This window comes from Erinaceus europaeus, chromosome 14 (assembly GCF_950295315.1).
Source record: "Erinaceus europaeus chromosome 14, mEriEur2.1, whole genome shotgun sequence".
NCBI classification, from domain to species: domain Eukaryota; kingdom Metazoa; phylum Chordata; class Mammalia; order Eulipotyphla; family Erinaceidae; genus Erinaceus; species Erinaceus europaeus.
In genome coordinates this window covers 46,587,112-46,614,877 of record NC_080175.1, presented here as the reverse complement: position 1 = coordinate 46,614,877, position 27,766 = coordinate 46,587,112, and the positions used below count along the sequence as shown (strand labels likewise).

Here is a 27,766-nt window from a genome sequence, read left to right as displayed (position 1 = left end):
AAAAAACTGTTGAGATCCCTTATCTGCCTCAATATGTCTCCTGTCACGGTTGAATCTTTAATAAACTGTTTGGGTTTTATTTGTTGTATGAGCCAATGTGGTTTCACAGGACCGTTGACAAGGCTGTGAAGGGAACACACCCACCATCCCACAACCCCAAGATAGGTGGACACTCTGGCCTCTGCTAAGGAGATCCAGCCCCTCCCCCAGGGTCCTGCCAGGCAACCCCCACCCACTTTGTCACATGGGTGTCCCTGTCATCCCACCCCACCCTCACCTTCCAATCCTGATGTCCCCCCAGAACAAAAAGAAAGTGGAAAAAACTCATGCCAGTCATGTGAGTTCCCACTCGCCCCCCCCCCAATACAGTTGACTCAGATTCATGGGAGCCTCTGATCAGGTGGGTGTCCCCACTGGCCCCAGAAAGCAGAGGCTGAAAAGTGATCCAGGAGAACAAGGAGGGGATGAATGCAGTGAGCAGCAGTGGGGTGCTCGGACCTCCAGCCCAGCTCCCAGAGTCTTCAGGACATAGTGGGTGGGGGCCAGCTATGTCTGCACTACCCAGATATGCCAAGTCAGCCCCAGAAGTGAGAGGGAAGGAGGCCAGAGGCGGGGCCCAGGTAACAGTGTGCCACCTGCTGTGGGGGAGGGGCACCCGGATCTGAAGGAGCAAATGAGAACACCCTGCAGAAAAGCCCCAGAGAGCACCCGGCCTGGCCCCATGGTTGCCCCTGGTGTGACCTGTGTCCCCTCCTGTCCCTCAGGGCCGTGTGATGGGGGGTGAGGAGGCCACATGTGTGGGCTCCTTCTTTCTAGTATGGGGCACTGGGAGGCCTCCAAACCACCTGGCCAAGCCCCCCTGCCCACTGCCACCACAGAAGTCCTCCGTCCCAGAGGGCTAAGGACCCCCATCCTGCCTCCACTGCCCTTGTTCAGTCCCTCTCTGATGCCTGGTTACCTGGAACTGAGTGTCTGGGCTCCCCCTCCCCAGCTCTGGGCAGAAGATGAAGGCCAAGGGTGGGGGAGGGGAGGGGGGATGAGGATGTGGAGGTAGACCCTTCAACCAGTGAAGTCAATGGTCCTGGTCTGGAGACCATACACCACCAGGGGGAGCCACACAGACAATAAACAGGACCCAATCAGGCTCACCTAAGGGCACAGTGGGGAAGGGGCGGAGGAAGGGGCACAGAGAGCAAAGAGTTGCTAGGTGGGCACTGCCACAGGAGTTACAGAGCACAGAAAAGTTTTGGGGGAGTACATTGTATGGGATGAGGCCGGAGATGGTGCTGGTCATCCAAAGGTGTCACCGGCAGGCATGGACCCTACTAAGCCAGAGAAGCAGCTGGTCATCCAAAGGTGTCACCAGCAGGCATGGACCCTACTAAGCCAGAGAAGCAGCTTCCCAGAAGCTTCTGGAAGGGCCATGTGATGAGTGAGCACCCAGAGGAAGCCTGATGTGGAGGAGCAGGGAGACATGGGCTGAATAGGGTGACAACCACCATGAGGGGGTGTTCCCAGCACCACTGAGCAGGGTGCTTACAGGGGCTAGATAGAGAGTGACAGCTGTGCACATGTCCCCGCATAGGAAATAATGGCCACTGGACATGGAGGGACCTCTGGGTTTCTGTTCATTCCTGATCAGTGTGAAACTGTACTAAGAAGTAAACTTAGGAAGTAGGAAATAGCTCAACTAGTAGAGTGCATGCCTTGCCACCTATGAGGGCTTGCATTTGAATCCCAGCACCACATGGAAGTACCACAACGGCACCAGGGGAGCTCCATGAATGTGAAGTGGTGTTGAGGTATCTCTTTTTTCATACTGTTTTTCTCTTTCACTCCATCTTTAAAAAATTATTTTTGAGATTTATTATAAGAGAGAGAGAAAACAGGAGGGAGAAAGGACAAGAGCACTACTCAGTTCTTCCATGAGGTGTTGCCAGGGGCAGAACCTGCAGCCTCTGGCTAAGCTACCTGCCCAGCCCTCTCTATTTATCTGTTTAAAAAAAGTAATAGTCAGCTGGGTATGGCACACCTGGTTGAGTGTATATGTTACTGATATAATGTGCAAGGACCCAGGTTCAAGCCCGTGGTCCCCACCTACAGAGGGGAGGCTTCATGAGTAGTGAGACTGTCGTATGCTTTACATTGGTTTGTTCTAGCCCTCCCCCGCCAAGAGAATTGGATGAGTCCTGTTAATTTCGCGGGCCTGCTTGGCCCCGCCCCAAGGAACCCGGAGAGAGGGTTCCTGAATTCGAGAGTGCCAGAGTTCCTGAGTTCCTGAGTTAGACAGAGTTCCTGAGTTCCTGAGTTCGAGAGTGCCAGAGTTTCAGAGGGTTCCCCAGTACGAGAGTTCCAGAGTTCCAGAGTTGGAGAGTTCCGGAGTTACAGAGTAAGAGGGAGTGCTTGTGCCGCCGCAAAGAGACAGCCGAGTTCTGTTTGGTGATTAGTTTGTCTTAGTTTGTGAATCGTTGTTCCTGAATAAAGAATTACAGCTTCCCTGTCCAGCCGTTGTCTCCGCGTCTCTGTTACCCGCCCGTGAAGCTAGCTGGCCCAGCAAGAGCCTTCCGAATTTTAACAACAGAGACAGTTCTGCAGCTCTCTCCAAGTGGTGAAGCAGGGCTGCAGATATCTCTTTTTTCTCCCTATCTTCCCCACTCAATTTTCTCTGTCCTGTCAAATAAAGTAAAGAAGATGGGGGGAGGGGGAAGCCTGCCAAGAGCAGTGGACTTATCATCTAGGCAACAAACCCGTGTTGACCCTGGTAGCAAAAATTAATATGAACCCAAATGCCCAGCTTTGTCATTGGAGAGAGCAGCTGTGCCAACCTGGCAGTTGGAACAAGGAGCAGAGCTGAGAGGAATCAACTTTGAGATGTGCATGGGCTTGAACAAAGGACGGAGGGGGAGGATGGAAGGAAAAAGGGCAAAGCTTCTAAACCTGACACAGTGAAGAAGGCAAGGCTGGCTCTTAACCAGTTGGTGAGAGGTGCAGTCAGGAATAGAACTTGAGCAGGCTCTAGGTTGGTGGAATATTGGACTGTCAGAAAAGACATGATACATTTTTGCATAGAAAGACAGAAAACATGTTACGACTTTTCCAACAACCCAACAGCTCACTTGAATAAAACACTGCTTTGCTATGTGTACAGCCCAGGTTCAAGCTGGCACCACACTAAAGGAAGTTTCACTTCCTTATTCTCTCTCTTTCTCTCCCTCTCTCTCTCTCTCTCTCTCTGTCTCTGTGGGGGAAAGAATGGAAAGAAGAAAGGAAAAGAAATGACTTGTGACTACAAGCCATCACTGGCCAGATTTCCATGATAGGCTATTGTGTAGTTCAGAAGATAAGAACAACTTGGCCTTCCCTCAAACATGCGCGGGTCTGTGGCCAGCAAGGGGGGCAGAGGTGGGGAAAAGGTGTGGGTGGTCAGAGGGGCATTTCCAGGGAGAGGGGCAGAGGTGGCTGTGATGTGAGGGAGCTGCTAGAGGAGGAAAGAAGAAACCACAGGAGGGGCCAGGCAGTGGTGCACATAGTGCAAAGAACAAGGATCCGGGTTTGAGTCTCAGGCTCCCCAACTGCAGGGGTGACACTTTCACAAGCAGTGATGGTCTGCAGGTGTCTGTTTCTCTCCCTCTCTACCTCCCCCTCCCCTCTCAATCTCTCTCTCTGTCCTATCTAATAACATGGAAAAAATGGCCACCAGGAGCAGTGGATTCGTAATGCGGCACCAAGTCCCAGCGATAAAACAGAAGCAAAACAGAAGAATCCACAGGAGCCCTGAGAATAGTGGGAAGGCAGAGAGGGTCTTTAGAGGTCAGAAAGGGTGATGCTGTGGACTGTACCTGTGCAGAGAGACCCCATTACAGGGCTAGGGGTGGACTCAACAGGCTGTCAGACCCCCTGCAAACCCCCCAACCAATCATTTGTCAAATGGCACTTGGTCCAGGGCAGGGTGGGCTCTTGGTGAGTTCACAGTTACAGGATATGGATTAAGACACCCCAAGATTGGGGATGGAAGGGTTCTCCAGGGCCTGCAAGATAGCTGGGTAGGAAGGGGGCTTGCTCTGCCAGGTGTGCAGCCCAGGCTTGAACCCGGCCCCCACTGCATTGAAGGAAGCTTCAGTGCTGTGATGTCTCTCCCTCTCTCCTGTCCCTGGCTCTCTTTCTATCGATCTGTCTCTCCATCTGCAAAAAGTCTCTTCAGAACAGTGAAATCTCAGAGTTATATGTGTATGGGGGAGTGCTGTATAATTCCAATGAATAAAAGGTGCCCTGAGGGGTCAGAAGCTATCTCACTCAGTAGAATGCACTTTGTCTTGTCCAAATGGCCCAGGTTCAATTTGCAGGTACCGCAGAGGAGAACCATCACTGTATCAGAGGAAGGTTCACGAACAGTGAAACAGCACTGTGGTGTTTCTCCTCCTCCTCCCCCTTCTCCCCCCCTCCTTTCTTCCCTCCTCCTCCTCCTCCTCCTCCTCCTCTTCCTCCTTCTTCTTTCTCTCTCTCTCTCTCTCTCTTTCTCTAGCTCTCTCTCTGCTTGGAGTTAAAAGGGAAAGGAGAGAAAATGTCTGCCAGGGGATCAGTGAGATAGTTATAGCTCACTTGGATGGTATTCTGTTTTGCCATGTGTGCAACCCAAGTTTGAACCAGAACTTGTGGTATCTTTCTGTCTGTCTCTTTATCTGAAAGTCAGCTCAACTCAGAGCAGTGAAGCCTCAGCAAAAATCAATCAATGAATGTCTGCCAGGAACAATGGGATCTCTCACAGGTGGGAGTCCCCTGTGGGAAAAAAAAAGAGAGAGAGAAGAGAGAAGGAAAGAGAGAATGAGAAAGAGAATGAGAAAGAGAAAGAGGAAGGTATTCTTGCAGAGGGCTGAGACAGTATGCCCAGTAGAGACAGTATGCTCCACTGAGAACAAGGCTACCTGACAGCTCAGGGTATGGGAGGTGACATGCAGTCTCTCTGGGCCACACCCAAGCAGTGGGCAGGATTGGCGCTCCTGGACGGAGAGCTCCCCACCTAGTCCAGCTCCTGGCAACCAGCAACCCCTTGGCTGGGGGATCCCTCTCATGCTGCCAAATCTTGATGGCCGTTCACCTGCTTCCACTTGTCAGGAGGCCTGGCAACTCCCCAGCTCAGGGTCAGCTGATGGGCAGACTGGGCTCCACCTGCACCTCATGCCTCTCTGCCCAGCACTGGCCAGTGGCCCATTTGGAGCTGCTTTCTGCCAGAAAGCAGACAGTTAGCTCTGAGGAGGCATGTACTCTCTCCACCACTGACCATCAACCCCTTGAGCAGAGCTGCTACCCTTTGAGAAGACTACTCAGGCCCCAGGTCCAGAACCAGGCAAGAAGCTGGGTACCCATGTCTGTGTAGGGAACTGAAGGGAGGGAGGGAAGAAGGGAGGGAGGAAAGTAGCAAGGTCACACGCCAGCACCCCCTTTCTGTCCTGGCAGACAGGGCTCCCATGGTGCCCAAATATGAGCAGAGGGCAAAAACTTTTCTAGAACTTTCCATAGAGATCAAGTAACTGGGTGGGCAGAAGCACCCACTGTGCATTTCTTTCCCCAGCTACTTTCAGCCCAGGGTCTCTGTGGCAGCAGGTGTTCCAGAGCACCAGACACCACCCATGAGCACAGTGACAGCTGCTGGGGGGTGACAAGGAGCGGGAGGTAGGGCACTGGATGCCTAGCCCACAAGTGACAGCTTTTTCTGGCCTGGTCACCACTCCCCACCACGTGGCTGGCAGAAACCAGTTCCTCTGCCTTGCCCTCAAATCCCAGGTAGCAGAGATAAGGCCAAACGTCATCTGGCACAGGCCCACCCCCTGCCTCCTGAAAACCATCTGCCACTAACACATTCAGGGAGACACTAGCCCTCCACTTTCCATGAGCACAGTGCTATGATCACTCAGGGGAACCCCTGGCTCTGTGGTCTGAAGCCCCTCACAGGAACCCTGTGGGCAGCCCCAGTCTGAATCCCTCAGCCATGCAGGCCATGATCCGGGAGAGCTGGGATCTCTTCATCCTTGTGTGCAGAGGACACCTGTGGGCTGAAGGGACCATCCTGTCAAGTGTGCATAACCAGCGGTGATGTAGCTGCTGCTGCTGCATTAACCTCACAGGATTCAAAGCAGCTTATAGACAGGCCGAGGGCACTGCAGACAAGCACTGTGCAGGCACAGCAAAAGAGTGCAAGGTGTGAACCCCAGTGTGGACCCTACAGCTAGCTGCTGCAAGAGGAAGCCAGTGTTTCCAAGGTCTAAAACCAGGGTGGGTAAAGCTTGGCTGGTTGCTACACCCTCTCTCAGCTGCCCTACTGTCACTTGGATAAATGCCCATCCCTGGAAAACCTGGAAGGGCAGAGACCATCTGCTGTTTATGTCATTTGACAGCAAATAACAAAATATGCCACCCTTGGGTGCATGTGTGTGTGTGTGTGTGTGTGTGTATAATAGCTCATGTGGACAGTGTGCTGCTTTGCCATGTGCATAACCCAGGTTCAAGCCCAGGCCCCGCCACACTAGAGGAAGCAAGGAAGCTTCAGTGCTGTGTTCTCTTTCAAACACACACACACACACACACACACACTCACTCACTCACTCACTCACTCACACTCTCTTGTCTCTCTATCTTTCACTAGCTAGGGCTTGAAAGGTGGTGCAACTGGTAGAGTGCACATATCAGTGTGTGCAAGGACCCAGGTTCAAGCCCAACAGGGAGGAAGCTTCACAAGTAGTGGAGCAGGGGTGTAGGCAACTCTCTTCCTCTTCATCTCATCCTTCCCTCTTGATTTCAGTCTCTATCCAAAGTAAATAAACAAGATTTTTAAGTATATACATTTGGCCCCCAAAGAGCCAAGGAGGGAAACCCTTGGAAACTAACTTTTACAATGGGTCCAGAACATGGACTGTGTGTATGTATGTGTTTGTGTATGGGAAGCTATACACAAGCTATGGGGTGAGGAGCTAGCATGGGGACTACACAAAAAGACTTCCATGCCTGAGGCTCCAAGGTCCCAGGTTCAATCCCCAGCACCGCAAGACAGAGCTGAGTAGTACTTTGACTAAAATAAATAAATGAAACTCATGCTCTCTTTTCTTATTTTTCTTCTTTTCCCTTTGCCGCCAGGGTTTTCACTGGGCTTTGCACCTACATGATTCCACTACTCAGTGGATTCTTTCTTTCTTTCTTTCTTTCTTTCTTTCCTTCCTTCCTTCCTTCCTTCCTAGATAGAAGGTGAGAGCTGGGGGCTGGGTGGTGGCACACATGGTTAAGTGTACACATTATAGTGCACAAGGATCCAGGTTCTAGCCCCTGCTCCTCACCTGCAAGAGGGAAGCTTCACAAGTGATGAAGCAAGTCTGCAAGTGTCTCTCCCTATCTCCCCTCCTCTCTCAATTTCTCTCTGTTCTATCCAATAAAATAGAAAGGGGGAAAGGAGGGGCCAAGTGGTGATGCACCTGATTGAGCACACACGTTACAATGTGCAAGGACCTGGGTTTGAGCCCTTGGTTCCCACCTGCACGGGGAAGGTTTTGTGAGTAGTGAAGAGTGCTGCAGGTGTTTCTCTTTCTCTCTATCTCCCCCTACCCTCTCTCAATTTCTGGCTGTCTCTATCCAATAAATAAAGATAATTTAGGGAGTTGGACAGTAGCACAGCGGGTTAAGCACACGTGGCACAAAGCACAAGGACTGGCATAAGGATCCCAGTTCAAGCCCCCGGCTCCCCATCTGCAGGGGAGTCGCTTCAAAGGTGATGAAGCAGGTCTGCAGGTGTCTATCTTTATCTCCCCCTCTCTGTCTTCCCCTGCTCTCTCCATTTCTCTCTGTCCTATCCAACAATGATGACATCAATAACAACAACAACAATAACTACAACAATAAAAAACAAAGGCAATAAAAGGGAAAATAAATTTTTTAAAAAGATAATTTAACCAAAAAAAATAATAATTTAAAGGGGGAGGAATGGCCACTGGGAACAGTAGGCTGTAGTGCACCAAACCCCAGCAGTAACCCTGGTGGCAATAAAAAAATTAAAAATTAAAAAAGAGGAAGGAGGAGGGGGAGGAGAGGAAAAGAGGAGGAGAGAGGGGGAAGAACATAGAGCCAGAGAGGGGAGGCACCACAGACTGCTCTGCCACTCATGAAGCTTCCCCTGCGCAGGCGCTTCTGTATGGTAGCTGGGGGCTCACACTCAGATCCTTGCACATGGTGAAGTGTGAGCTCTACCAGGTGAGCCATCTCCTGGTCTTCGACTGATCCTTTCTTTTCTGAGCACTGGCCTCACTGATATTGTACAAGTGCAACAGGAGGGCACGCAGGACAATGTATACAATGAATCACTGGTGCCACGCCCCCTGCCCCCACCTCCACCCCCCACAATACACACATATCTTAATAGGCTGTGAAACCAAGAGAGGATTCAAACCTGAGAGGAAAGTCTAGTCCCTCAACCAGCCTGGGGTCTGGTGGTGGTAGGAGGCAGGGGTACCCATAAAATCTCCTACAGGTGCGTCCTGGCAAGTAACCAATCACCTCTGATGCTTTAACAGCAAGGAAGCAGGTTCAAGGCCTTGGTCCCCACCTCCAGGGGAGAAGCTCCTTGAGAGATAAAGCAGGGTGTCTGTCTTTCTCTCTCCTTTTCTATCTCCCCCTCCCCTCTCAATTTCTCTGTCTCTACACAAAGTAAATGAATACAATATGAAACCTATAAATAAAGGTACAAATGTAGTATACAAACTATTGTGTTTTGCTGTCAACTATAAACCATTAATCCCCTAATAAATTTTTTTAAAAATGTAACTATACCAACACAGGTAATTTCATTTCTTTGATCCATTTTCTAACTGAACCACTAGCACAAGACAGCAAAAAAACAAAAACCAATGCATGTTTTTACCAGCCTAATCAAATGTAAAGTCCACTGATAATAATCGCAATAGCAAACCCTTGGTCCATGCCAGGCACTAGCTATGCCAGACAGTCTTCGCAACAAGCCTCCTGAGGGAAGTGGCACTGCCTCCACTTTTTCAGGTGGAGAGACACAGGCCAGGAGAAGTTAAATCAGTACTAGTACCAGGGCTGAAGATCTGAAGCACAGTCACAACCTCAAACCACAGCAGAGATGGTTCAGCAGTGAGCAGGCCCTGGAACCCAATGCTCACTTCTCAAATGGCCCAGATTCCAGCCCCAGGAGGCTCACTACAGATCAAATAGACCAGCCACAGTTAGAGATGACATCCACACTCCTGTGAGTTTCAGAGTGATCTAGCTTATCTGCTGCAGGATGGAGGACAGGGGAACGTGTGCCTGAATGGTGGGGGGACAGTGAAAGGAGGGCCAGTGCCACACAGTGTCCAGAGCTGGGGCAGCTGGGGCCTGTCACCCACCTTCTTTCAGTCTTAGTGTTCCCATCTGTAAATTGGGAGTAACTTCAGTCACAACTACAGTGGGTTAAGTGAACTCATGGGATCAGCAGAAGCTATTGCTGGAGCGCTAAGATTCCACTGCCAGGGAGGGAATGCAGTGGCTAGAGCTTTGGACCCTCAAGCATGAGGCCCTGAGTTTGGTCCCCAGGACTGTGTGCGCCAACTGAGTTCTCTCTTTCATTAATAAGTAGACAAATTTTAAAAGCCTTAAAAAAAAAAAGTCCAAGGCAAGCTTCACAGAGGTTTTCAACATAATCCAACATCCCAGCACAAATGCGCCACAGCTGGCACGAACTTTCTGGTGAAACCACAGGGCAGTTGTCACTTTGCAAAAAACTTTAACTGTTCTTAACTTCTTTCGTAGCCACTGGTGAATTTAGTGTCAATGAGGAGCTCCTGAAACACAGGATTTCCGATGCTTCTCTCATGTATGGGCGGCAGAGATCTCGCATCTGGGCCTTTGTGCCCCGCCACCCCCACCCTCACCCCCACGCCCCTGAAATCAGGCTCCCCCGTGAGGCTGCACTACAGAATCTTTCCAGATCAGAGCTGGGCACTTTCGCTGCCCCCACCCCCCTACCCGGCCACCCACATGGACTTGCCTGTGCAACTTGCCCGGGTTCCTATTTCTGCACAGAACCCGAACTCGCGGTGCCAACACCTGACACCAGCTCCGCGTGTGGCAACAGCAGGATTTCAAGAACCCCCAGCTTCAGGATTCTGAGGTTGTATTTAGCAATCCCCTATCCTCACCCCCCACCCCCTTCTCTCTTTTTTTTCTTCTTTCTTTTTTAAGAGCAAAGGGGTAAAGAGGCTGGGCCCAGAGGGGCTGTTTCCTGACCCGCGGTTCTCAAACTGCTCGACCACTGTCCTCCGGGCTGGGAGAGCCGAGAGCACCCCGGCGGGGGTGGAGGACTCACTTTGTGGGGCGGGGGCCGTGTTCCCCACCGCCGCCACATTTCCAGTTCACGTGCTTGGACCATCCAGCCAAACAAAGACCGCAAGTTCTCGGTGCTTGGCCCCAGGCAGGCAGCCCCGGATCTCCCTGCAAGAAGCCGGGTCCCGGCCCGGGGAGCCCCGCCGGCAGCTGGGGAGTCCCGAGGGTGCTCCGGGCGTGACCCGAGCGCTCCCGCGCCGCCCCCGCCCCCCGGCCGCCCTGCGCGCCCAGGGCTTCAGGGGGACCCCGGCCCGCCTGCACCCCGCAACGCCGGCCCGATCGCCCCGCCCGGTGCCTCCCCCCGCGGGCACCCCGGTCCCGTCCCCGCCGCCCGTCAGCGCCCCGATACGCACCCGGGTCCCGCAGTCCCGCCAGAGTCCACCCGCCCCAGTTGCCACCGCGGCGACCGCTGCTTGGTAGGCAGGAGGGCGGAGAGCCGCCACGAGGCCCGGCCCCCCGCCCCGCCCCGCCCTCCCGCAGCCCGGCTCCCCACCCCCCGCGATCTGGCCCCGCCCGGCCTCGAGCCGAAGCCCTCGCCACCCCCAGCCTGGCCGACACGAGCGCTCCCCCAGTAAAGCTTCGTGTTGGGGACGTCGCGAGACCGCCGGATCTGGACGGAAGCCGAGAGCGCCAAGGGGGGACCCTGAGCTATGGCGGGGACACTGGGGTCTCCGGAGTTGCCCGGCAGGACGCACATGACACTGGTGTCGCTTTACAGAAACTGGGGCGTAAGGTGGGGGGATAAACTGGGGCTGGAGAGGGCTCCCCGTTTCTGCTTCTACACCGACCAGGTCTGGGTGACCTCTCCCCTGGCGCCGACCTCTCACCAAGGCCGCGCCTCCGCCCCCGCCCCCGCCCCCGCCCCCACGCGGCCCCGGATGTTGACGGCGTCGCCTAGCAACGAGCGATGGCGGACCCGGGAGACCCGCAGAGCAGGTGAGCGGGTCCCCTTTGCGGGGTGCCCTCGGCGCCCCTTCCTCTCCAGGCGTCCGCCCTCCCGCCTCGGCTCCTGGGCTGCTCTCCCGCCGGGACCGCATCTCTTCTCTGCGCGGGCCCTTTGTCTTCCCGCGGCCCTTTCCGCTCTCTGGGGCGCTGGGCTCCTGCTGACCCCGCCTCGCAGGCCCGCGGTAACCATGGCAACCGAGATGCACCGCGGTCCTCGCTGCAGAGCTGGCGGGGGGTGGCTAGGGGCTCAGCGGGCGGGGTCTGGGCAGCTAGGATGGGGTTCAGCCCGTGCCTCCTCCTGGAGGCACGGGGTCTGTCTCCCTAAGTTAGGGGTTGCAGGCCATGCGGGCGGGGCGGGGGGAGGACTATAATGAGGCAACTCCACCGTGAATGTATTGGGATTCAGATAGATGGCGGGTCAGACTGAGCCTGTCCTCAGCCCTTGCTCTCTTAGGCTTTGTTTAAAAGGAAAGAGCCTATCTGAAATCAAATTTTATTGGTTTTCAATTCTTTAAAATTTTGGGGATGGGGTGGGGGAGAAAGCATAATGGTTATGTAAACAGACTCTCATGCCTGAGACTCCAAAGTCCTAGGTTCAATCCCCCACACCACCATAAGCCGGAGCTGAGCCGTGCTCTGGTGTTTCTCTCTCTGTCTGCATCTCTCTCAAAAATAAAATTGAAAAATAAATAAATAATAAAAATTTAGGGAATGTAGCTTCGCATCTCATTATGGGGACCAGCCTTGATGCAGCTGCTACCAAGCATCAGGGCCATCACACTGTCCAGGTGCCCCTCGCACCCCTCCCCTCTGCTCACCGTGCGTTTCCCGCACATTTGGTTTGGGTTGGGCTTTGGCCAGTTCCATTGCTTTAGCTATCAATGTGCCATGTGTGAGTCTTTCTCTTCCTGACTTACTTAGAATCACCTCAGCTTCCATCCACCGTGCTGTAAAAGGCAAGATTTCGTCATTGTGCAGAGCTGGGTAGTATTCCGTGGACTCTATAGACCACCGATGTTTGTTTTTGTTTTTAATCTACACATCTTTGTATGGACACACAATTCTCTGTCTTCACTGTTGTGAATTATGCTGATGTGAACATAGGGATGCAAGTAATCTTTGGGATAACACCACTATCTTTCCAGTAGTGGTGTTAGTAGATCCCTATGGTAGTATCATTTGGTTCTTTTTTTAATATTTTTAATTATCTTCATTTTTCTATTGGATAGAGATAGCCAGAAATTGAAAGGAGCAGGGACATAGAGAGAAGAGAGGGAGAGAGACAGACACTTGCAGCACTGCTTCATCATTTGTGAAGCTTTCCCCCTGCAGGTGAAGATGCAGTTCAAACCTAGTTCCTTGCGCATTGTAACATATGCGCTCAATCAGGTCTGCTACCACCCAGCCTCCCTGTTTCTTTTTTTTAATTATTTTACATTTTAATTAGTGACATTGTAGTGGTTTATAAGGGTACAGGGCTAGAGGCCACACAGTGGCACACCCAGTAGAGTGCACATGTTACCATGCACAAGGACCTAGATTCAAGCCCCTGCTCCCCACTTGCAGGGGGGAAGCTTCATGAGCAGTGAAGCAGGGATGCAGGTCTCTCGCTCTCTGTCTCTCTCTCCCTCTCAATTTATCTTTGTCTTACTAAATTTTTAAAAAATTTAAGGAAGAAATGTCTGCTAGGAGTGGTGAATTTTTCTTACAGACACCAAGTTCCATATATACCCTCTGGTGGCAAAAATTAGTCTATCTCCAAAGTTCAGTGTGTCCCAACCACACCTCACCAACAATAACCTCCATGGTTATCACCAAATCTGAGAGACAGTTTGATGATTACTACTTTCTCTTTGCAAATTCACGTGTTTCAATTCTTTGTATTCCAAATAGTTCCCATAGTTCTCTTCCATTTCCTTCCTTAACTCACTAAGCATCATCACCTCCAGTTCCATCCCAAAGGACACAACATCACCTTTTTTAATATAGTAGTATATAACCCTTAACTTCTCTATCCAGTCATCTCTATCCAGTGACTGCTTCCACTCCATGGCTATTGTAAATGATGCAGCTATGAACATAGGGGTGCATGATGCTAGGTGGTGGTCTAGTTTCATTTTTCTACATATGGCTGTCCATTTTTCCCAGCATTGTCTGTTGAAGAGGCCTTTTCCCCATTGAATGGTTTTGACTCTTTTGTCATACATCAGATTTTATTATATATGTGAGTTTATTTCTGGGCTCTCAGTTCTGTTCCATTGGTCTGAGTGCCTGCTTTTGCCCCAATTACACTGTTTTAATTGCTATTCTTTGTAGTACACACTGATGTTGGGAGTTGTGATACCTCCAATTTTTTTTTCTTTTTTTCAGAAGTGCTTTGGCTATTTGTGTTTTGTTGTTGTTTGTTTATTCTTTTGTGACTCCATGTGACTTCAATAATTTGTTCAGTTATCTTTGAAAAATGTTATTAAGATTTTGATAAGGATCACATTAAATCTATAAGTTGATTTTATAACATGTGTGTTCAACCAGGTGTGCCACCACCCAGCCCCCTATAAGTTGATTTTGTAAGGATGATCATTTTAATAATATCTGTTCTTGCAGTCCATGAACAAAGGATGTCCTGCCATTTCTTTGTGTCATCCTCTATTTTCACAATGGCTTATGGTTTTCACTGTAAAGATCCTTCACCTCTTTTGTTAGATTCTCTCCAAAGTATTTTATCTTTTGGAGTTCAATTGTAAATGGGGTTTCTTCTTTCATTTTCCTTTCCTCTGACTTCTCATTTGTGTATTGAAATGCCACAGATTGGTGTGTATTGATTTTGTTGTTATTTTACTGAATCTGTTGATGGTTTCTAGTAGTTTTTGGTAGACTGTTTGGGTTTTCTGGGTATATTGTCATGTCATCCTCAAATAGTGATGATTTAATTTCTTCCTTTCCAACATGAATTCCTTTAATATTGCTTTCTCTTGTGAGGGCCTTCAGGACTATATAGAATATTAGTGGTGAAAGTAGACATCTTTGTGTAGCTTCAGATTGTAGGGTGAAAGCTTTCAGTTTTTCCCTATTGAAAATGATGTTGGGAGCCAGGCAGTAGCACAGCGGGTTAAGCGCACGTGGCGCAAAGCACAAGGTTCCGTGTAAGGATCCCTGTTCAAGTCCCTGGCTCCCCACCTGCAAGGGAGTCGCTTCACAAGCAGTGAAACAGGTCTGCAGGTGTCTGTCTTTCTCTCCCTCTCTCTGTCTTCCCCTCCTCTCTCCATTTCTCTCTGTCCTATCCTACAATGATGACAACAATCATAACTACAACAATAAAAACAAGGGCAACAAAAGGGAATGAATAAATAAAATAAATATTCTAAAAAAATTACTTTAAAAAAAGGAAATGATGTTAGCTGTGGCTTTGTCATATATGCCATTTATTATGTTGAAGAATTTTCCTTGTATTCCCAATATCTTTTTTTTAACTTTATTTATTTTCCCTTTTGTTGCTCTTGTTTTTTATTGTTGTTGCAGTTATTATTGTTGTTGTTCTTGATGTCGTCGTTGTTGGACAGGACAGAGAGAAATGGAGAGAGGAGGAAAAGACAGAAAGGGGGAGAGAAAGACAGACACCTGACGATCTGCTTCGCCACCTGTGAAGCGATCCCACCTGCACGTGGGGAGCCGGGGGCTCAAACCAGGATCCTTATGCCAGTCCTTGCACTTCTGCACTTAACCCGCTGCACTACCTACCGCCCGACTCCTGTATTCCCAATTTTTTAGGGGTCTTTATCTCATTTTTGTTGCCCTTGTTGCTGCTATTATTTTTATTGTTGTTATTGCTGTTGTTGTTGTTAGGTAGGACAGAGAGAAATGGAGAGAGAAGGGGAAGACAGAGAGGGGGAGAGAAAGATAGACACCTGCAGACCTGCTTCACTGTCCGTGAAATGACCTCCCTGCAGGTGTGGAGCCTGAGGCTCGAACTGGGATCTTTGCGCAGGACCATGCACTTCATGCCATGTGTGCTTAACCAGCTGCACTACCATCCACCCCAAGTTTGTATTTTTAATTAGCCAAAAACACCTTTAAGGATGTAAACCATGGGTAAAGTCACAAGATCCTTCTTGAATATTCATCCTTTTGTGCAACTCTCTCTCACTTTGTGCTTCTCTCCCCGAGTTTTGTCACAGACATAAGTCTGTGAAAGAGGGTTTTCCAGCAAATCTACTTGGGCCTTTCTGTTCTGTCACATTTTGATGGTGACACCATCCTTGTAACACTCCTGTCAAAACTACAGGCATCATCTGATGCTGGCCCAGAGCAAGTAAACAGCTGCCCAGACTTGGCGGGGGTAACAGGGGCTGAAGGAAAGAAAGGTGAGGGCAGGGAGACAGCATAATGGTTCATCATGGTTCTGAAAAAAAGATTTTCATGCCTGAAACTCCAAAGTCCCAGATTCAATCCCCAGCACTACGATAAGCCAGAGTTGAGCAATGTTCTGGTGCCTCCCTCTCTCTCTCTGTCCCTCTGTCCCTCTGTCCCTCTCTCCCTCCCTCCCTCTCTCCCTCTCTCTCTCTCTTTCTCATTAAAGTAAAACAAATAAAATATATTTTAAAGAAAGAGAAAAGTAAGGTGAAACTGTCCTAATGTCTCTTCATTGCCAGGTCTCCCCTGGAGGGGCAATCCATTTTGGAAGAAGATGAGGACCAGCATGAGGAAGGCAATGTGGTGAGGCTCCCCTGGGCTGAAGGTCCCTGGATCTGTTTTTGCTAGAAATCAAAGAGAGCAGGGGCCAGGTGGTGGTGCACTGGGTTAAATGCACATAGTACAACACTTACTCTGACCTGCAAATTGAGGTCTTTTCCTCTTCCCTCTGCCCACTGCCTGAAAAAGTAGGGGCACCACCAGTTCAAGAGGAGCCATCCCTTCGTTCTGGCTAACACTGATACCCTGCTCTGTACCAGAGACCCCCTGTAGACATACACCAGTCCTCTCAGATAAGAACAGAACAAAAAGCCCAAGACAGCCAGCCCTCAGCCTGAGACACCGGCCCTACAGCCCCTTACTGAGATGAGTCCTTTCATCTTTCTTTAAGAAGTGTGGCTGTCCCTCAAGCCATCTCATCCCTGTGTGACAAAAAACAATGACTCTATAATGCCTACTCTAAAAATAAAATAAAAAAAGAGTTACATGAACTAAAGCCAGCTCTGTTGAGCTGTAGAACACCCCCTCTCCTTTTGTCCTTCTGTCCTGTTCTCAGGTGAGTGGGAAAGGCCGCTAGACCCCACTCTTAGATTGCCCTGAGTACTTCAGAGCCACTTCCTATAAGGAAGTATTTCTGCAAAATAATAACAAGGGCCAGCGAAATAGCTTGCCTGGATAGAATGCTGCTGGGGGGTGGGGGGAGGTGGCACACCAATTAAGCACTTAGGCCCAGGGACCCACACAAGGATCCAGGTTTGGATCCCCAGTTTCCCACCTGCAGGAGGGGTCACTTCACATGTGGTCTGCAGGTATCTATCTTTCTCTCCCCCTCCTCTCTCAATTTCTGTTCTATCCAATAAAATGGAAAAAATGGCCACCAGGAACAGTGGATTTGTAGTGCCAGCACTGAACCCCAGTGATAATCCTGCAGGCAAAAAAAAGAAGAAGAAGAAGAAAAGAAAGAAAGGAAGAAAGAGCACTGCTCTTCCATGTGTGAGATGCATATTCAAACCTGGCTTCCACCACACTGGAGGAAGCCTTGATGCTGTGTTTGTGTACTCTCTCTCTCTCTGCCTCTCCATCTCTATCATCTCTACCATCTGCCTCTCTATCTCTATCTTAATATATATATATATATATATATATATATATATATATATATAAGCAAGATAATGACAAGGAGCAGAGAGAGGTTTTCTGAGTTAGAACGTGCACAGACTCTCTTGGGCTCACAGGTGTGAGGGTTGGCCTCCCCTCAGCATAGTCACCCCATTGGAACTGAAACACCTCATGAGTCCCTCTGTTTTGCTGTCTGATTCTGTCCCCTGACCCCTGCCACCTGCTCAGGTATCACCCGAGGAGCAGGGCAGTGTCCCAACAGAAGAGGAAGAAGCAGCTGGGACTCCATGGCAGACTGAGGAAGACACGGCGTTGGAAGAGGAGCTGGAGCCTGTGCTGGAAGAGTCCTCTGAAGTGATCCAAGTTGGCTTCTCCAAGCAGGGCTTCTCTGAGCGGGGCTTCTCCGAGCAGGGCTTCTCTGAGCAGGGCTTCTCCGAGGAGGGATTCTCCGAGCAAGGCTTCTCTGAGCAGAGCTTCTCCGACAGCAGCCCTGGGGAGGCGGGCGCCAGCCTGGAAGAGACAGAGGAAAGGCTCTCATCCCCCAGGCACTCGTGGCAAGCCTTGGGCTCCTCAGAGCCACCTGGCCAGGGCAGCCCCCAACCTGCGGTCAGTATGTCCCCTGAGAGCCCTGTGTGGGGCCTGGGCAGGAGTTTGTGCCCTTGTCTATCACCCATGTGAGGAGCTCAGGGTGTACCATCAACACACATTGCAAACTCTGTGAGGTTGCCTTCATTCAGGCAGATCTCAGGAACCCCTGTGTCCCAGGACCCCTTCTGTTTCCCCTAGCTCAAGGCTGGTTCCACACCCTGCCAGGGGTCCCTGTTCCTAGACACCAGTTGTCCAACAGAACTTTCTGTGATGGCAGGAATGCCGTGTCCAGTGTGTTGGCCAGCAGTCACAGGTCGCTTCCCAGCAGGTGCAGTGTGGCTAGGAGACAGAGGGGCTTAACTGCATTTCTTTCAAGATTACAGTTCAGTGGACCAGTGAGACAGTGTACATGATGCCTTTCAGAGGACCATATGGGAGTGCTCAGACACTTTCTCTGTCTCCTTTATCATTCTCCCTTCTTCCTTCTTCCTTTTTCTTTCTCTTTCTTTTCTTCCCCCACCCCCTCCCCCTCCTTCTTTCCTTTTCATTACTTTTTTCATGAGAGCTATGCTCAGCTGTGGCTTATGGTAGTGCTAGGGATTGAAGCTGGGACCTCAGAGCCTCAAGCACTAAAATCTTTTACTACCACCATTATGCTATCTTCCCAGTCCTGGATATCTTCTTAATAAAAATATTTATTTATTCATTTATTGGATGGAGACAGAGAAATTGAGAGAAGAGGGTGAGATAGAGAGAAAGACACCTGCGGCCCTGCTCCACTGCTAGTGAAGTAATAGACACCTGCAGGTGGGGGCTGGGTATTTGAACCTGGATCATTGCACATTGTAATATTTGCACCCAATTGAATGTGCCATCCTTCATTCCCTCCTGGATATCCTCTATTTTGATCATTTGCAAAAGCAAAAGAGTAATCTTTTCTTCCTTTTTTAAAAAATTGATCTTTATTTAATTTTTTTTTTTAATAAGAGAGAGAGATCCAGAGAGAAAGACCAGAGTACTGCTTAGCTCTGGCTGGTGGTGATGCTGGGGACAGAACCTGGGACCTCAGAGTCTCAGACATGAGATTCTTTTGCAGAATTATTATGCTATCTATCTAGTCCCTCCTCGACCCTCTCCTCCTCCTCCTCCTTCTCCTTCTTTTTCTTCTTCTTCTTTCTTCTTTCTTCTTCTTCTCCTCCTACTCCTTCTTCTCCTTCTCCTCCTCCTCCTACTCCTCCTCCTTCTTCTTCTCCTCTCTCTCTCTCTCTCCCTCTCTCTCTCCCTCTTTTCCTTTTCTAAGAGCATGAGACACAGGGAGGGAGAGGAAGGAGAGGCACCTGGGCACCACTCCACTGCGTGTGAAGCTTCCCCCTTATAGTTGCTCCCATGTGGTGGTGGCAGGGGAACTGGAATTCAGGCCCAGGTGACCCACCTCCTGGCCCAAAATAATCTTCACACCCAGAGTATTTACTACCATTTTGATGATAATTTTGGCTGTAGGACCAAGGAAGTAGCTGCAAGGCAAGCCCTCCAGAACCTGGGCTCGATCCTGGCACCACAGACACAGCAGCAAAGGCAGGCATGTAATGAATAAAAAGCCAGGTGGTGCTGACATAGCCCCTGACTCAGGCCTACTTGCTCCTGCTCCAGGCTGGCCCCCAGAAACCGACATCTCCTTCCAGGGAGCTCCATCACCTCCGACTGAGCCAGGACAGCCTGGCCTCCTGGGGCCCAGATGAGCCCCTGCCAGACGCTGAGGAACCAGGTACCCAGGGACTCCCTGGCCGGCCTGGGCATGTCCACTCTCTGTGCGTCCTCTTCTATCTCCTGTGAGCACCCTTCCAGCTCAGCCAAGAGTTGGGATGAAGTTTCACAAGCACATGGAGAAGCCCATTCATTGGGCAGTTCTCATTTCTCTCATAAAATGTGTCATCTCCTCTCTCCTTTTGAATTAGTAATTTATATTGATTTATAAAATTATAAGATAATAGAGGTATGATTCCATAATGTTCCCCTCACTAGAATTCTGTGTCCTCATCTCCTCCACTGGAAACTGCAGTAGTTCCCCCAAGGTTACATTCTCCTTCTCTTTACTCTAACCCGAAGGGCTAGGAGCTGTGCTGCCTTTCTTTCTTTATTTTTTTGTTTGTTTGTTTGTTTTTATTGCTACCAGTGTTATCACTGGGACTCAGTGCTAGCACTATGAACCCATAGCTCACAGTGGCCATTTTTTCTTGGATAGGACAGAGAGAACTTTAGAGGGGCGGGGGAGAGAGGGAGAGAGAGAGACACCTGCAGACCTGCTTTACTGCTCGTGAAACTGCTCGTGAAACTGCTCGTGAAACTTTCCCCCTGCAGGTAGGAAGTGGAAGCTTGAACCTGGGCCCTTGCTTATGGTAATATGTGCATTTAAACTGGTGTGACAACACTCAGCCCCTTGTGCTACCTCTCTTTCTTTCTCCATTCCATCTCTCTCTCTCTCTCTCTCTCTCTCTGCCACCAGGGTTATCACTGGGGCTTGGTGCTTGCATGAGGAATCCACGTCCATCATGCCCTTGGTCATAGTAATGTGTGCACTCTGTGGGTACTCCCTGTGGCACCTGAGCAGACCTGGAAGCACTTACTCTGAGGTTTGAGTGACACGGTTTTTGTCACACTCGAGCTCTGTAGCGACAGTGCAGATACAAACAAGTGAGGAACAGAACCTAAGCACACCAGTTGGGCAGGAAAGAAAAAATTGATCTTAAGTGAAATACTGTGTCTTTGTTCTCTTAATTAGAAGAGAAACAGAGGTAGAGAGACAAGTCAGAGCACCACACCGGCACATTCGACACCAGACAGCAAACCCATGACCTCATGCTTACAAGTCCTGTGACTTCTGTTTTGCCATCTCCCTGGTTGCTGGAGATTCTCCTTTACTTTTATTTTAATTTTTTAAGTTTATTTATTTTCCCTTTTGTTGCCCTTGTTTTTTATTGTTATTGTAGTTATTATTGTTGTTGTCGCTGTTAGATAGGACAGAGAGAAATGGAAAGAGGAGGGGAAGACAGAGAGGGGGAGAGAAAGATAGACACCTACAGACCTACTTCACCACCTGTGAAGTGACTAAATGACTCCCCTGCAGGTTGGGAGCCGGAAACTCAAACCAGGATCCTTACTCAGGTTTTATTTATTTATTTTCCCTTTTGTTGCCCTGGTTGTTTTTTTTATTATTGTTGTAGTTATTATTGTTATTATTGATGTTGTTGTCATTGTTGTTAGATAGGACAGAGAAATGAAGAGAGGAGGGGAAGACAGAGGGGGGAGAGAAAGACACCCACAGACTTGCTTCACCGCTTGTGAAGCAACTCTCCTGCCGGTGGGGAGCAGGGGACTTGAACTGGAATCCTTATGCCCGTCCTTGCACTTCACGCCAAGTGCACTTAACCCACTGTGCTACCACCCAACTCCCCCCCTTTTTTTTTCTGAGCCTGGCATCTGATATGCAGGTGGATCCAAGTTATTGTCTGGGGAGGCAAAAAGGGCTAGAAAGCTGGATCAGGGAAGAGAGTAGCTCCCAAATATGGGAAAGGTGTATAAATATTGTTGACTATAAACCCCATCAATTTGATATGATCTGCAGCCCATATTCAGCTTAGGAGCCTGTGTGAACTCTGCATCCCTGTAGATCTGAACTCACATTCTGTGGTCATCAGTAGGCACGTTCTAAGCTGCTTCAGTTTCAGGACCCATCTTCCTCAGGTGGAAGATAGAGTATGTTGTCCAGCCGCCCTTCAGAGGATGGAACATTCTGTGCTGTTGTTGATCCATGTTGAGGGCAAGGTCTATGGGGGGGCCACAAAGGGGTCTATTGTGTTGTTCCTGATAGAGATGACTGGTAACAATGGAGAGAGGGATTTATTCAAGGTCTAGGCCCATCATTTTTGTTTGGGAATCTCAGGACTCCCTGACTAGGGCCCCAGTTGATGGGGTGGCCTGATAGTAACTAAAGAGTCATCGTCAAAGTATGCCAGTCTCTTGCCCTTATTCAGTTATTGTAGTCCTTACTTTGTCTGACAAGGTTAGCTTTGGAGTGACTGGGGGAAGTAAAATAGGAAGTAGGTGAGGAGGGTGTCTAAGTCTAAGTAGATACTATTTCATTAGAAACTTTTTGGTGTCTTTTTAGGTCTTTCTACTTGCTTGCTTCATTTACTGACTCACTACAGACTATTGTGCACTTTTGCTTTCAGGCATATATTTTGCCCTAATTTATGGATAACTGTGAACATATGCTCTATCTCATAGAACCTGGTCTATATCTAGGTTTTAGGACTTTGTTAGGAAGTGAACCACCTGAAATGGAATTAGAGAATCCTATGAAAGGAAAGGTCTCACCCAAGTAATGAAGCTGAAGGGTTGACATTTCATGCCTGAAGTCGCTGGACACAGTCCGAAGTGAAGCATGCTGAGATGGTAATCATTGCATTGATTAGGTTAGGATCAGCAGTTGCAGTATCATTTGGTATGAATTGAGAGGAGCATGAAGGAAAGTGAGACCCACCCTAAAGGTTCCAGCACTGGAGGAAATGTAGGCTCTATAGAGGAAGGAGGAGGTTCCTGCTTTCTTAGGGTTTAAGAAGGCAATAGATAGTTATTGCTGTCATCAAATTACTTGGCATTTGGGTTATCTTTGAAAATCCCTGTTAGGATTTGCTGTATCATATACATCACCATAATTTATATCATTTGACATTATTTGTATATAGCTATGTCTTTTTTTAATTTATAAAAAAGGAGGCATTAACAAAACCATAGGATAAGAGGGGTACAACTCCACACATTCCCACCACCAGATCTCCATATCCTATCCCCCTCCCCTGATAGCTTTCCTATTCTTTGTCCCTCTGGGAGTATGAACCCAAGGTCATTGTGGGATGCAGAAGGTGGAAGGTCTGGCTTTTGTAACTGCTTCCCCACTGAACTTGGGCGTTGACTGGTTGATCCATACTCCCAGCCTGCCTCTCTCTTTCCCTAGTAAGGTAGGGCTCTGGGAAAGCAGAGCTCCAGGACACATTGGTGGGGTTGTCTGTCCAGGGAAGTCTGGTCGGAATCATGCTAGCATCTGGAACCTGGTGGCTGAAAAGAGAGTTAACATACAAAGCCAAACAAATTGTTGAACAGTCATGAACCTAAAGGCTGGAATAGTGCAGATGAAGTGTTGGGAGGGGGAGGTCCTCCATTTTATAGATAGCTAGTAGGCATATTTTAGTTATATTCCAAAGGGCCTGTGGCTATACTAGTTTTTAGCTGTGTCTTACAGAGTAATGCCACTAGTTGCTTCTGTTCTCCCTGGTTTAAGCTTTTATTTTTTTAATTTTTTATTTATAAAAAGGAAACTGACAAAACCATAGGATAAGAGGGGTACAATTCCACACAGTTCTCACCACAGGAACTCCGTATCTCATCCCCTCCCTTGATAGCTTTCCTATTCTTTAACCCTCTGGGAGTATGGACCCAAGGTCATTGTGGGATGCAGAAGGTGGAAGGTCTGGTTTCTCTAATTGCTTCCCCACTGAACATGGGCACTGACAGGTCGATCCATACTCCCTGCCTGCCTTTCTTTCCCTAGTGGGGCAGGGTTCTGGGGAATCAGAGCTCTAGGACACATTGGTGAGGTCATCTGTCCAGGGAAGTCTGGTTGGCATCATGCTAGCATCTGGAAGCTGGTGGCTGAAAAGAGAGTTAAGATATAAAGCCAAACAAGTTATTAACTAATCATGAACCTAAAGGCTGGAGTAGTGCAGATGAAGAATTGGGGAGGGTCTCCGTTCTGTAGATAGCTAGTAGACATATTTTAGTTATATTCCAAAGGGCCTGTGGCTATACTAGTTTTTTTTTTTTTTCCCTGAGCCTGAATTCTGATATGCAGGTGGATCCAAGTTATTGTCTGGAAAGATGATGTCACGGCTAGAGAAAGGATGAGAAAGCTGGATCAGGGAAGAGAGTAGCTCCCAAATATGGGAAAGGTGTATAAATATTGTTGACTGTAAACCCCATCATTTTGATCTGATCTGGGGCCCATATTCAGTTTAGGAGCTGATGTGACCTCTGCATCCCTGTAGATCTGACCTCATATTCTGTGGTCATCAGTTGGAACATTCCAAGCTGCCCCAATATCAGGATCCATCTTCCTCAGGTGTAGCATAGAGTATGTTATCCAACCTCCCTTCAGAGGATGGAACATTCTCTACCATTGTTGATCCAAGTTGAGGGCAAGGACCTATGGGGTTCCACAAAGGGGTCTGTTTTGTTGTTCCTGATAGAGATGACTGGTAACAATGGAGAGAGGGATTTATTTGAGATCTAGGCCCATCATGTCTATTTGGGAATCTCAGGACTCCCCAACTAGGACCCCAGCTGATGGGGTAGGCTGATAGTGACTAAAGAGTCATCGTCAAAGTATGCCAGTCTCTTGCCCTTATTCAGCTTTTGCAATCCTTGCTTTGCTAAGGTTAACTTTGGACTGAGTGAGGGAAGTATAATAGGAAGTAGGTGAGGAGGGTATCAAAGTCTAAGTAGACACTATTTCATTAGGAACTTCATATTGACTCATTATAGATGTTTGTGTACTTTTGCTTTCAGGTATATATTTTGCCCTAATTTATGGATACATGTGAACATATGCCCTATCTCATGGGACCTTGTCTATATCTTGGTTTTGAGACTTTTTAGGAAGTGCACCACCTAGAATGGAATTAAAGAATCCTATGAAAGGAAAGGTCTCACTGGAGTAATGAGGCTGAAGGGTTGACATTCCATGCCTGATGTCTGTGGACAGTCTGAAGAGAAGCATAGCGAGGTGGTACTCATTGTATTGATGGTCTAAGCTTTTCTAAGTCAACATTTCAAAGGCTTAGCCTATGGTCTGCGCATTAAAAAGTTTCAGCCATTCAGTCAGTTTTTCCCTTTTCATATTAATTAAGTAGTGATTTATATGACTACAAGTTAATAGGAGTGTACCTAAACACCATTCCCAGCACCAAAAATTATTTCTTTCATACTCACTTAAGAAGCAGAATTGGAACAGAGAAGGTTAGCAGGACCATTGTTCAGGGTGATATGCAAATTCACAGAGCCTTTTACATTTTTTTTTCCTCCATGGTTATTGCTGGGGCTCTGTACCTGCACTACGAGAATCCACTGCTCCTGGAGGCCATTTTTTCCATTTTGTTTCCCTTGTTACTGTTGTTACTATTGTTACTGTTGTTGTTGCTACTGCTATTCTGGGATAGGACAGAGGGAAATCGAGAGAGGAGGGGAAGTCAGAGAGGGAAAGAGAAAGATAGACGCTTGCAGACCTACTTCACTGTTTGTGAAGCAACCACCCTGCAGGTAGGGAGTTAGGACTCAAACTGGGATGTTTGCACTGGTCCTTGCATTTCGGGCCATGTGTGCTTAACCTGCTACACTACTGCCCAGCCCCTGCCTTTCACGATTTTTAGGGTCCTGCTTGCTAACAAATAAAAGTAATTTATTTTAAAAATCTCTCTCCTGGGACTCGGGTGGTAGAGCAGCAGGTTACGTGCAGTTGCACAAAGCACAAGGACCGGCATAAGGATCCCGGTTTGAGCCCCCGGCTCCCCACCTGCAGGGGAGTCGCTTCACAGGCAATGAAGCAGGTCTGCAGGTGTCTATCTTTCTCTCCCCCTCTCTGTCTTCCCTTCTTCTCTCCATTTCTCTTTGTCCTATCCAACAATGATGGCATCAATAACAATAATAACTACAACAACAATAAAAACAAAAAGGGCAATAAAAGGGAATAAATAAATATTATAAAAAAAATCTCCCCCCCTTTGCTTTCCCATATCATGTGTTGGATCCATGCAAAATAAATCAGTGCAAGGACAGGAGGACACTGTACCCAGTCCCTATGAGCTTGTTCACTGGGGGTTCTTGGGATCTGGCATCACTCTGTGCAGCTCCATTAACTCCTTACTGTTTGCTGTGTCCCCCCAGAGGAGACCGAAGCTCAGCCCAGGGGAAGCTCCTCGGCCTTCCTGGATAGGCTACAGCAGCTGAGCACAGAGGAAGCAGCCCTGGTGGAGAGAGTGGAGTCTGAAGGGAGTGAGGAGGTGGATGTGAACGCAGCCCAACTGATGGTTCTGGACCCAGATCATGTAAGCAGAGGACCCTGGTCTTGTTTCTATCTTGTCCCTGCCCTCAATGTCCTCTCTGTCCCCTACCACCCATTCCCCAACCTGCTCATTGAACAGGTTACCTGCAGGCTGCAGGTCCTGCTACCTGTGAGTGGACTCTCCTTTTAGGTTCCTTTCCTCAAATCCAGTGTTTCTAGACCTCTGCTCTATGGGTGTCTGAGTCAGACCGTTCACTGGGATATTGGCATAGGGGGCACTGTGAGAGCAACATCCCTAGCCTCCACGCCCCTCTCCAGGTCCCTCTTAGTAGTAACAGCTCCCAGATGTCTCCAGATATTGTCAGGTGTTGAACAGAATCATATCCTACTGCCTTGCAAGTTTACCCATCTGTTTCTGGTTTCTTCTCCTACCTGCCTCAGGTCTTGGTTGGATTACTATGCAGAAGGTCATTATGGTGACCACAGGCTGCACTGGGGCTGGATGTCCTCTGGGTACTGGCATCCCAGGCAAATCCAGGCCCCAGCCCCAGCCCACCCTGTCATTTCTCCCCAAAATGCATTCTGCCCAAGGTGAAATCACCAGTGCCTTTCATTTGCAGCTCCCAGAGTTAAGAATTCTTGGCAGAATTGGGCAACACTCAGCAGAGAAGCTTACTGTTTTTAAGAGATTTATGTTATTTATTAATCAGTGAGAGAGCATCACTCTGGCACACAGGGCACCGGATGCTTGAAAGTCTAATGCTTTATCCCCTGCATCACCCCTGGCGGCTCTGGAAGCAAGTTCTGCCCTGCACAAAGAAAACAGTGCTGACAGGCCAGCCCTAGAGAGTACAGGAGAGTGACCCGTGTTCTTTCCTATTATTTCAGCCCCTGATGCTAAGGTTCCAGTCTGCCCTGAAAAGCTATCTCCACCGACAGATCGAGAAGCTGAAACTGGAACTGCAAGAATTGGTGCGTGCATATCTGTCCCATCTGCCTGTCGCTGTCCCCTCCCCCCTCGTCCCTCTGATTCGCATCTGTCTCTTCAGAGCATGGCCAGCAAGCAGAGCCGGGCGCAGCGGCAAGAGCTCGGGGTGCAGCTGTATGGGGTGCAGCAGAACCTGGCGCGCCTACAGATGCAGCTGGAGAAGAACCACGACTGCCACTCGCTGGTGGCCAGCGCGCGCCGACAGAGGGAGGAGGAGCTGCAGGATGTGCGAGTGCGCTACACGCGTGCCTTCCAGGCAGCAGTCGACGAGCGCAAGCAACGTAAGGCGCCCCCTGCCTCTTGCAATATAAGGCGACACCTGCCCCCTGCAGCATAGGCGCCCCCTTCTTGCATCTTAAGGCGTACCCCTTCCCTCTCCGCTTCCCCCTTGCACAGCATGAAGTGTCCTGGGGGCGGGGGCGTCATTTTACGCTGAGCTTTCGTCTGGAGCTGGGCACACACACACACACACACACACACACACACACACACACACACACACACACACACACACACTTGGGGGAAATGACCTTTGGGTCAGATCACACACACACACACAACACCCCGCACACAGAGCACATGATTTCCTGCTGATCTTTCCCAATTCCACCTCTTCCTTCTTACTGTTTCATTGGGATGTAGCCTAAAATAATATGAAGAAGACAAGACTCGTACAAAATCTGGAACTCTCTAAAGTGGCCCTTCATAGAAGTTCTAGACAGACTAAGTAAACAATCAGCAAATATTCAATAATAATTTGGCAGCAAACTACTAAATCTTTTAACAATAGTATGTTAAAAGATCAAGAGTGTGAAGGATTTTTGTCTGGCCGTCTGTTAAAAGAGAAACATAGCTCTAGTCAAGAAGAGTTTACCTCTGGAATTTAGGAAAGATCTGAAATAAGGGTTTCTAGGAATATAATATAATATGATTTTATAAATTTTAAAAGAGAAAGATTT

General features: G+C 48.9%; 2 protein-coding genes across 5 annotated transcripts in view; one reads left to right on the top strand and one right to left on the bottom strand.

Moving 5' to 3' along the window:
* Nucleotides 1-10,877, bottom strand: part of TBC1D16 (TBC1 domain family member 16) — a 107,502-nt gene extending 96,625 nt beyond the window's left edge. For all 3 annotated transcript variants that reach the window (XM_060171856.1, XM_060171857.1, XM_060171860.1), the window contains exon 1: nt 10,719-10,877. The gene's annotated coding sequence lies outside the window, so the exon portion shown is untranslated. The remainder of the gene's footprint in view (nt 1-10,718) is intronic.
* Nucleotides 10,878-10,888: 11 nt separating this feature from the next.
* Nucleotides 10,889-27,766, top strand: part of CCDC40 (coiled-coil domain containing 40) — a 65,677-nt gene continuing 48,799 nt past the window's right edge. Inside the window, exons 1-7 of one of the 2 annotated variants that reach the window (XM_016192522.2) lie at nt 11,125-11,301; nt 15,960-16,023; nt 17,347-17,724; nt 19,357-19,471; nt 25,702-25,862; nt 26,708-26,791; nt 26,869-27,088. In XM_016192522.2, coding sequence (XP_016048008.1) covers nt 11,273-11,301; nt 15,960-16,023; nt 17,347-17,724; nt 19,357-19,471; nt 25,702-25,862; nt 26,708-26,791; nt 26,869-27,088 — 1,051 coding nt within the window. In that variant the 5' untranslated portion in view covers nt 11,125-11,272. Of the gene's footprint in view, nt 11,302-15,959; nt 16,024-17,346; nt 17,725-19,356; nt 19,472-25,701; nt 25,863-26,707; nt 26,792-26,868; nt 27,089-27,766 lie in introns of both variants that reach the window. The other variant, XM_060171855.1, reaches the window with a different exon arrangement.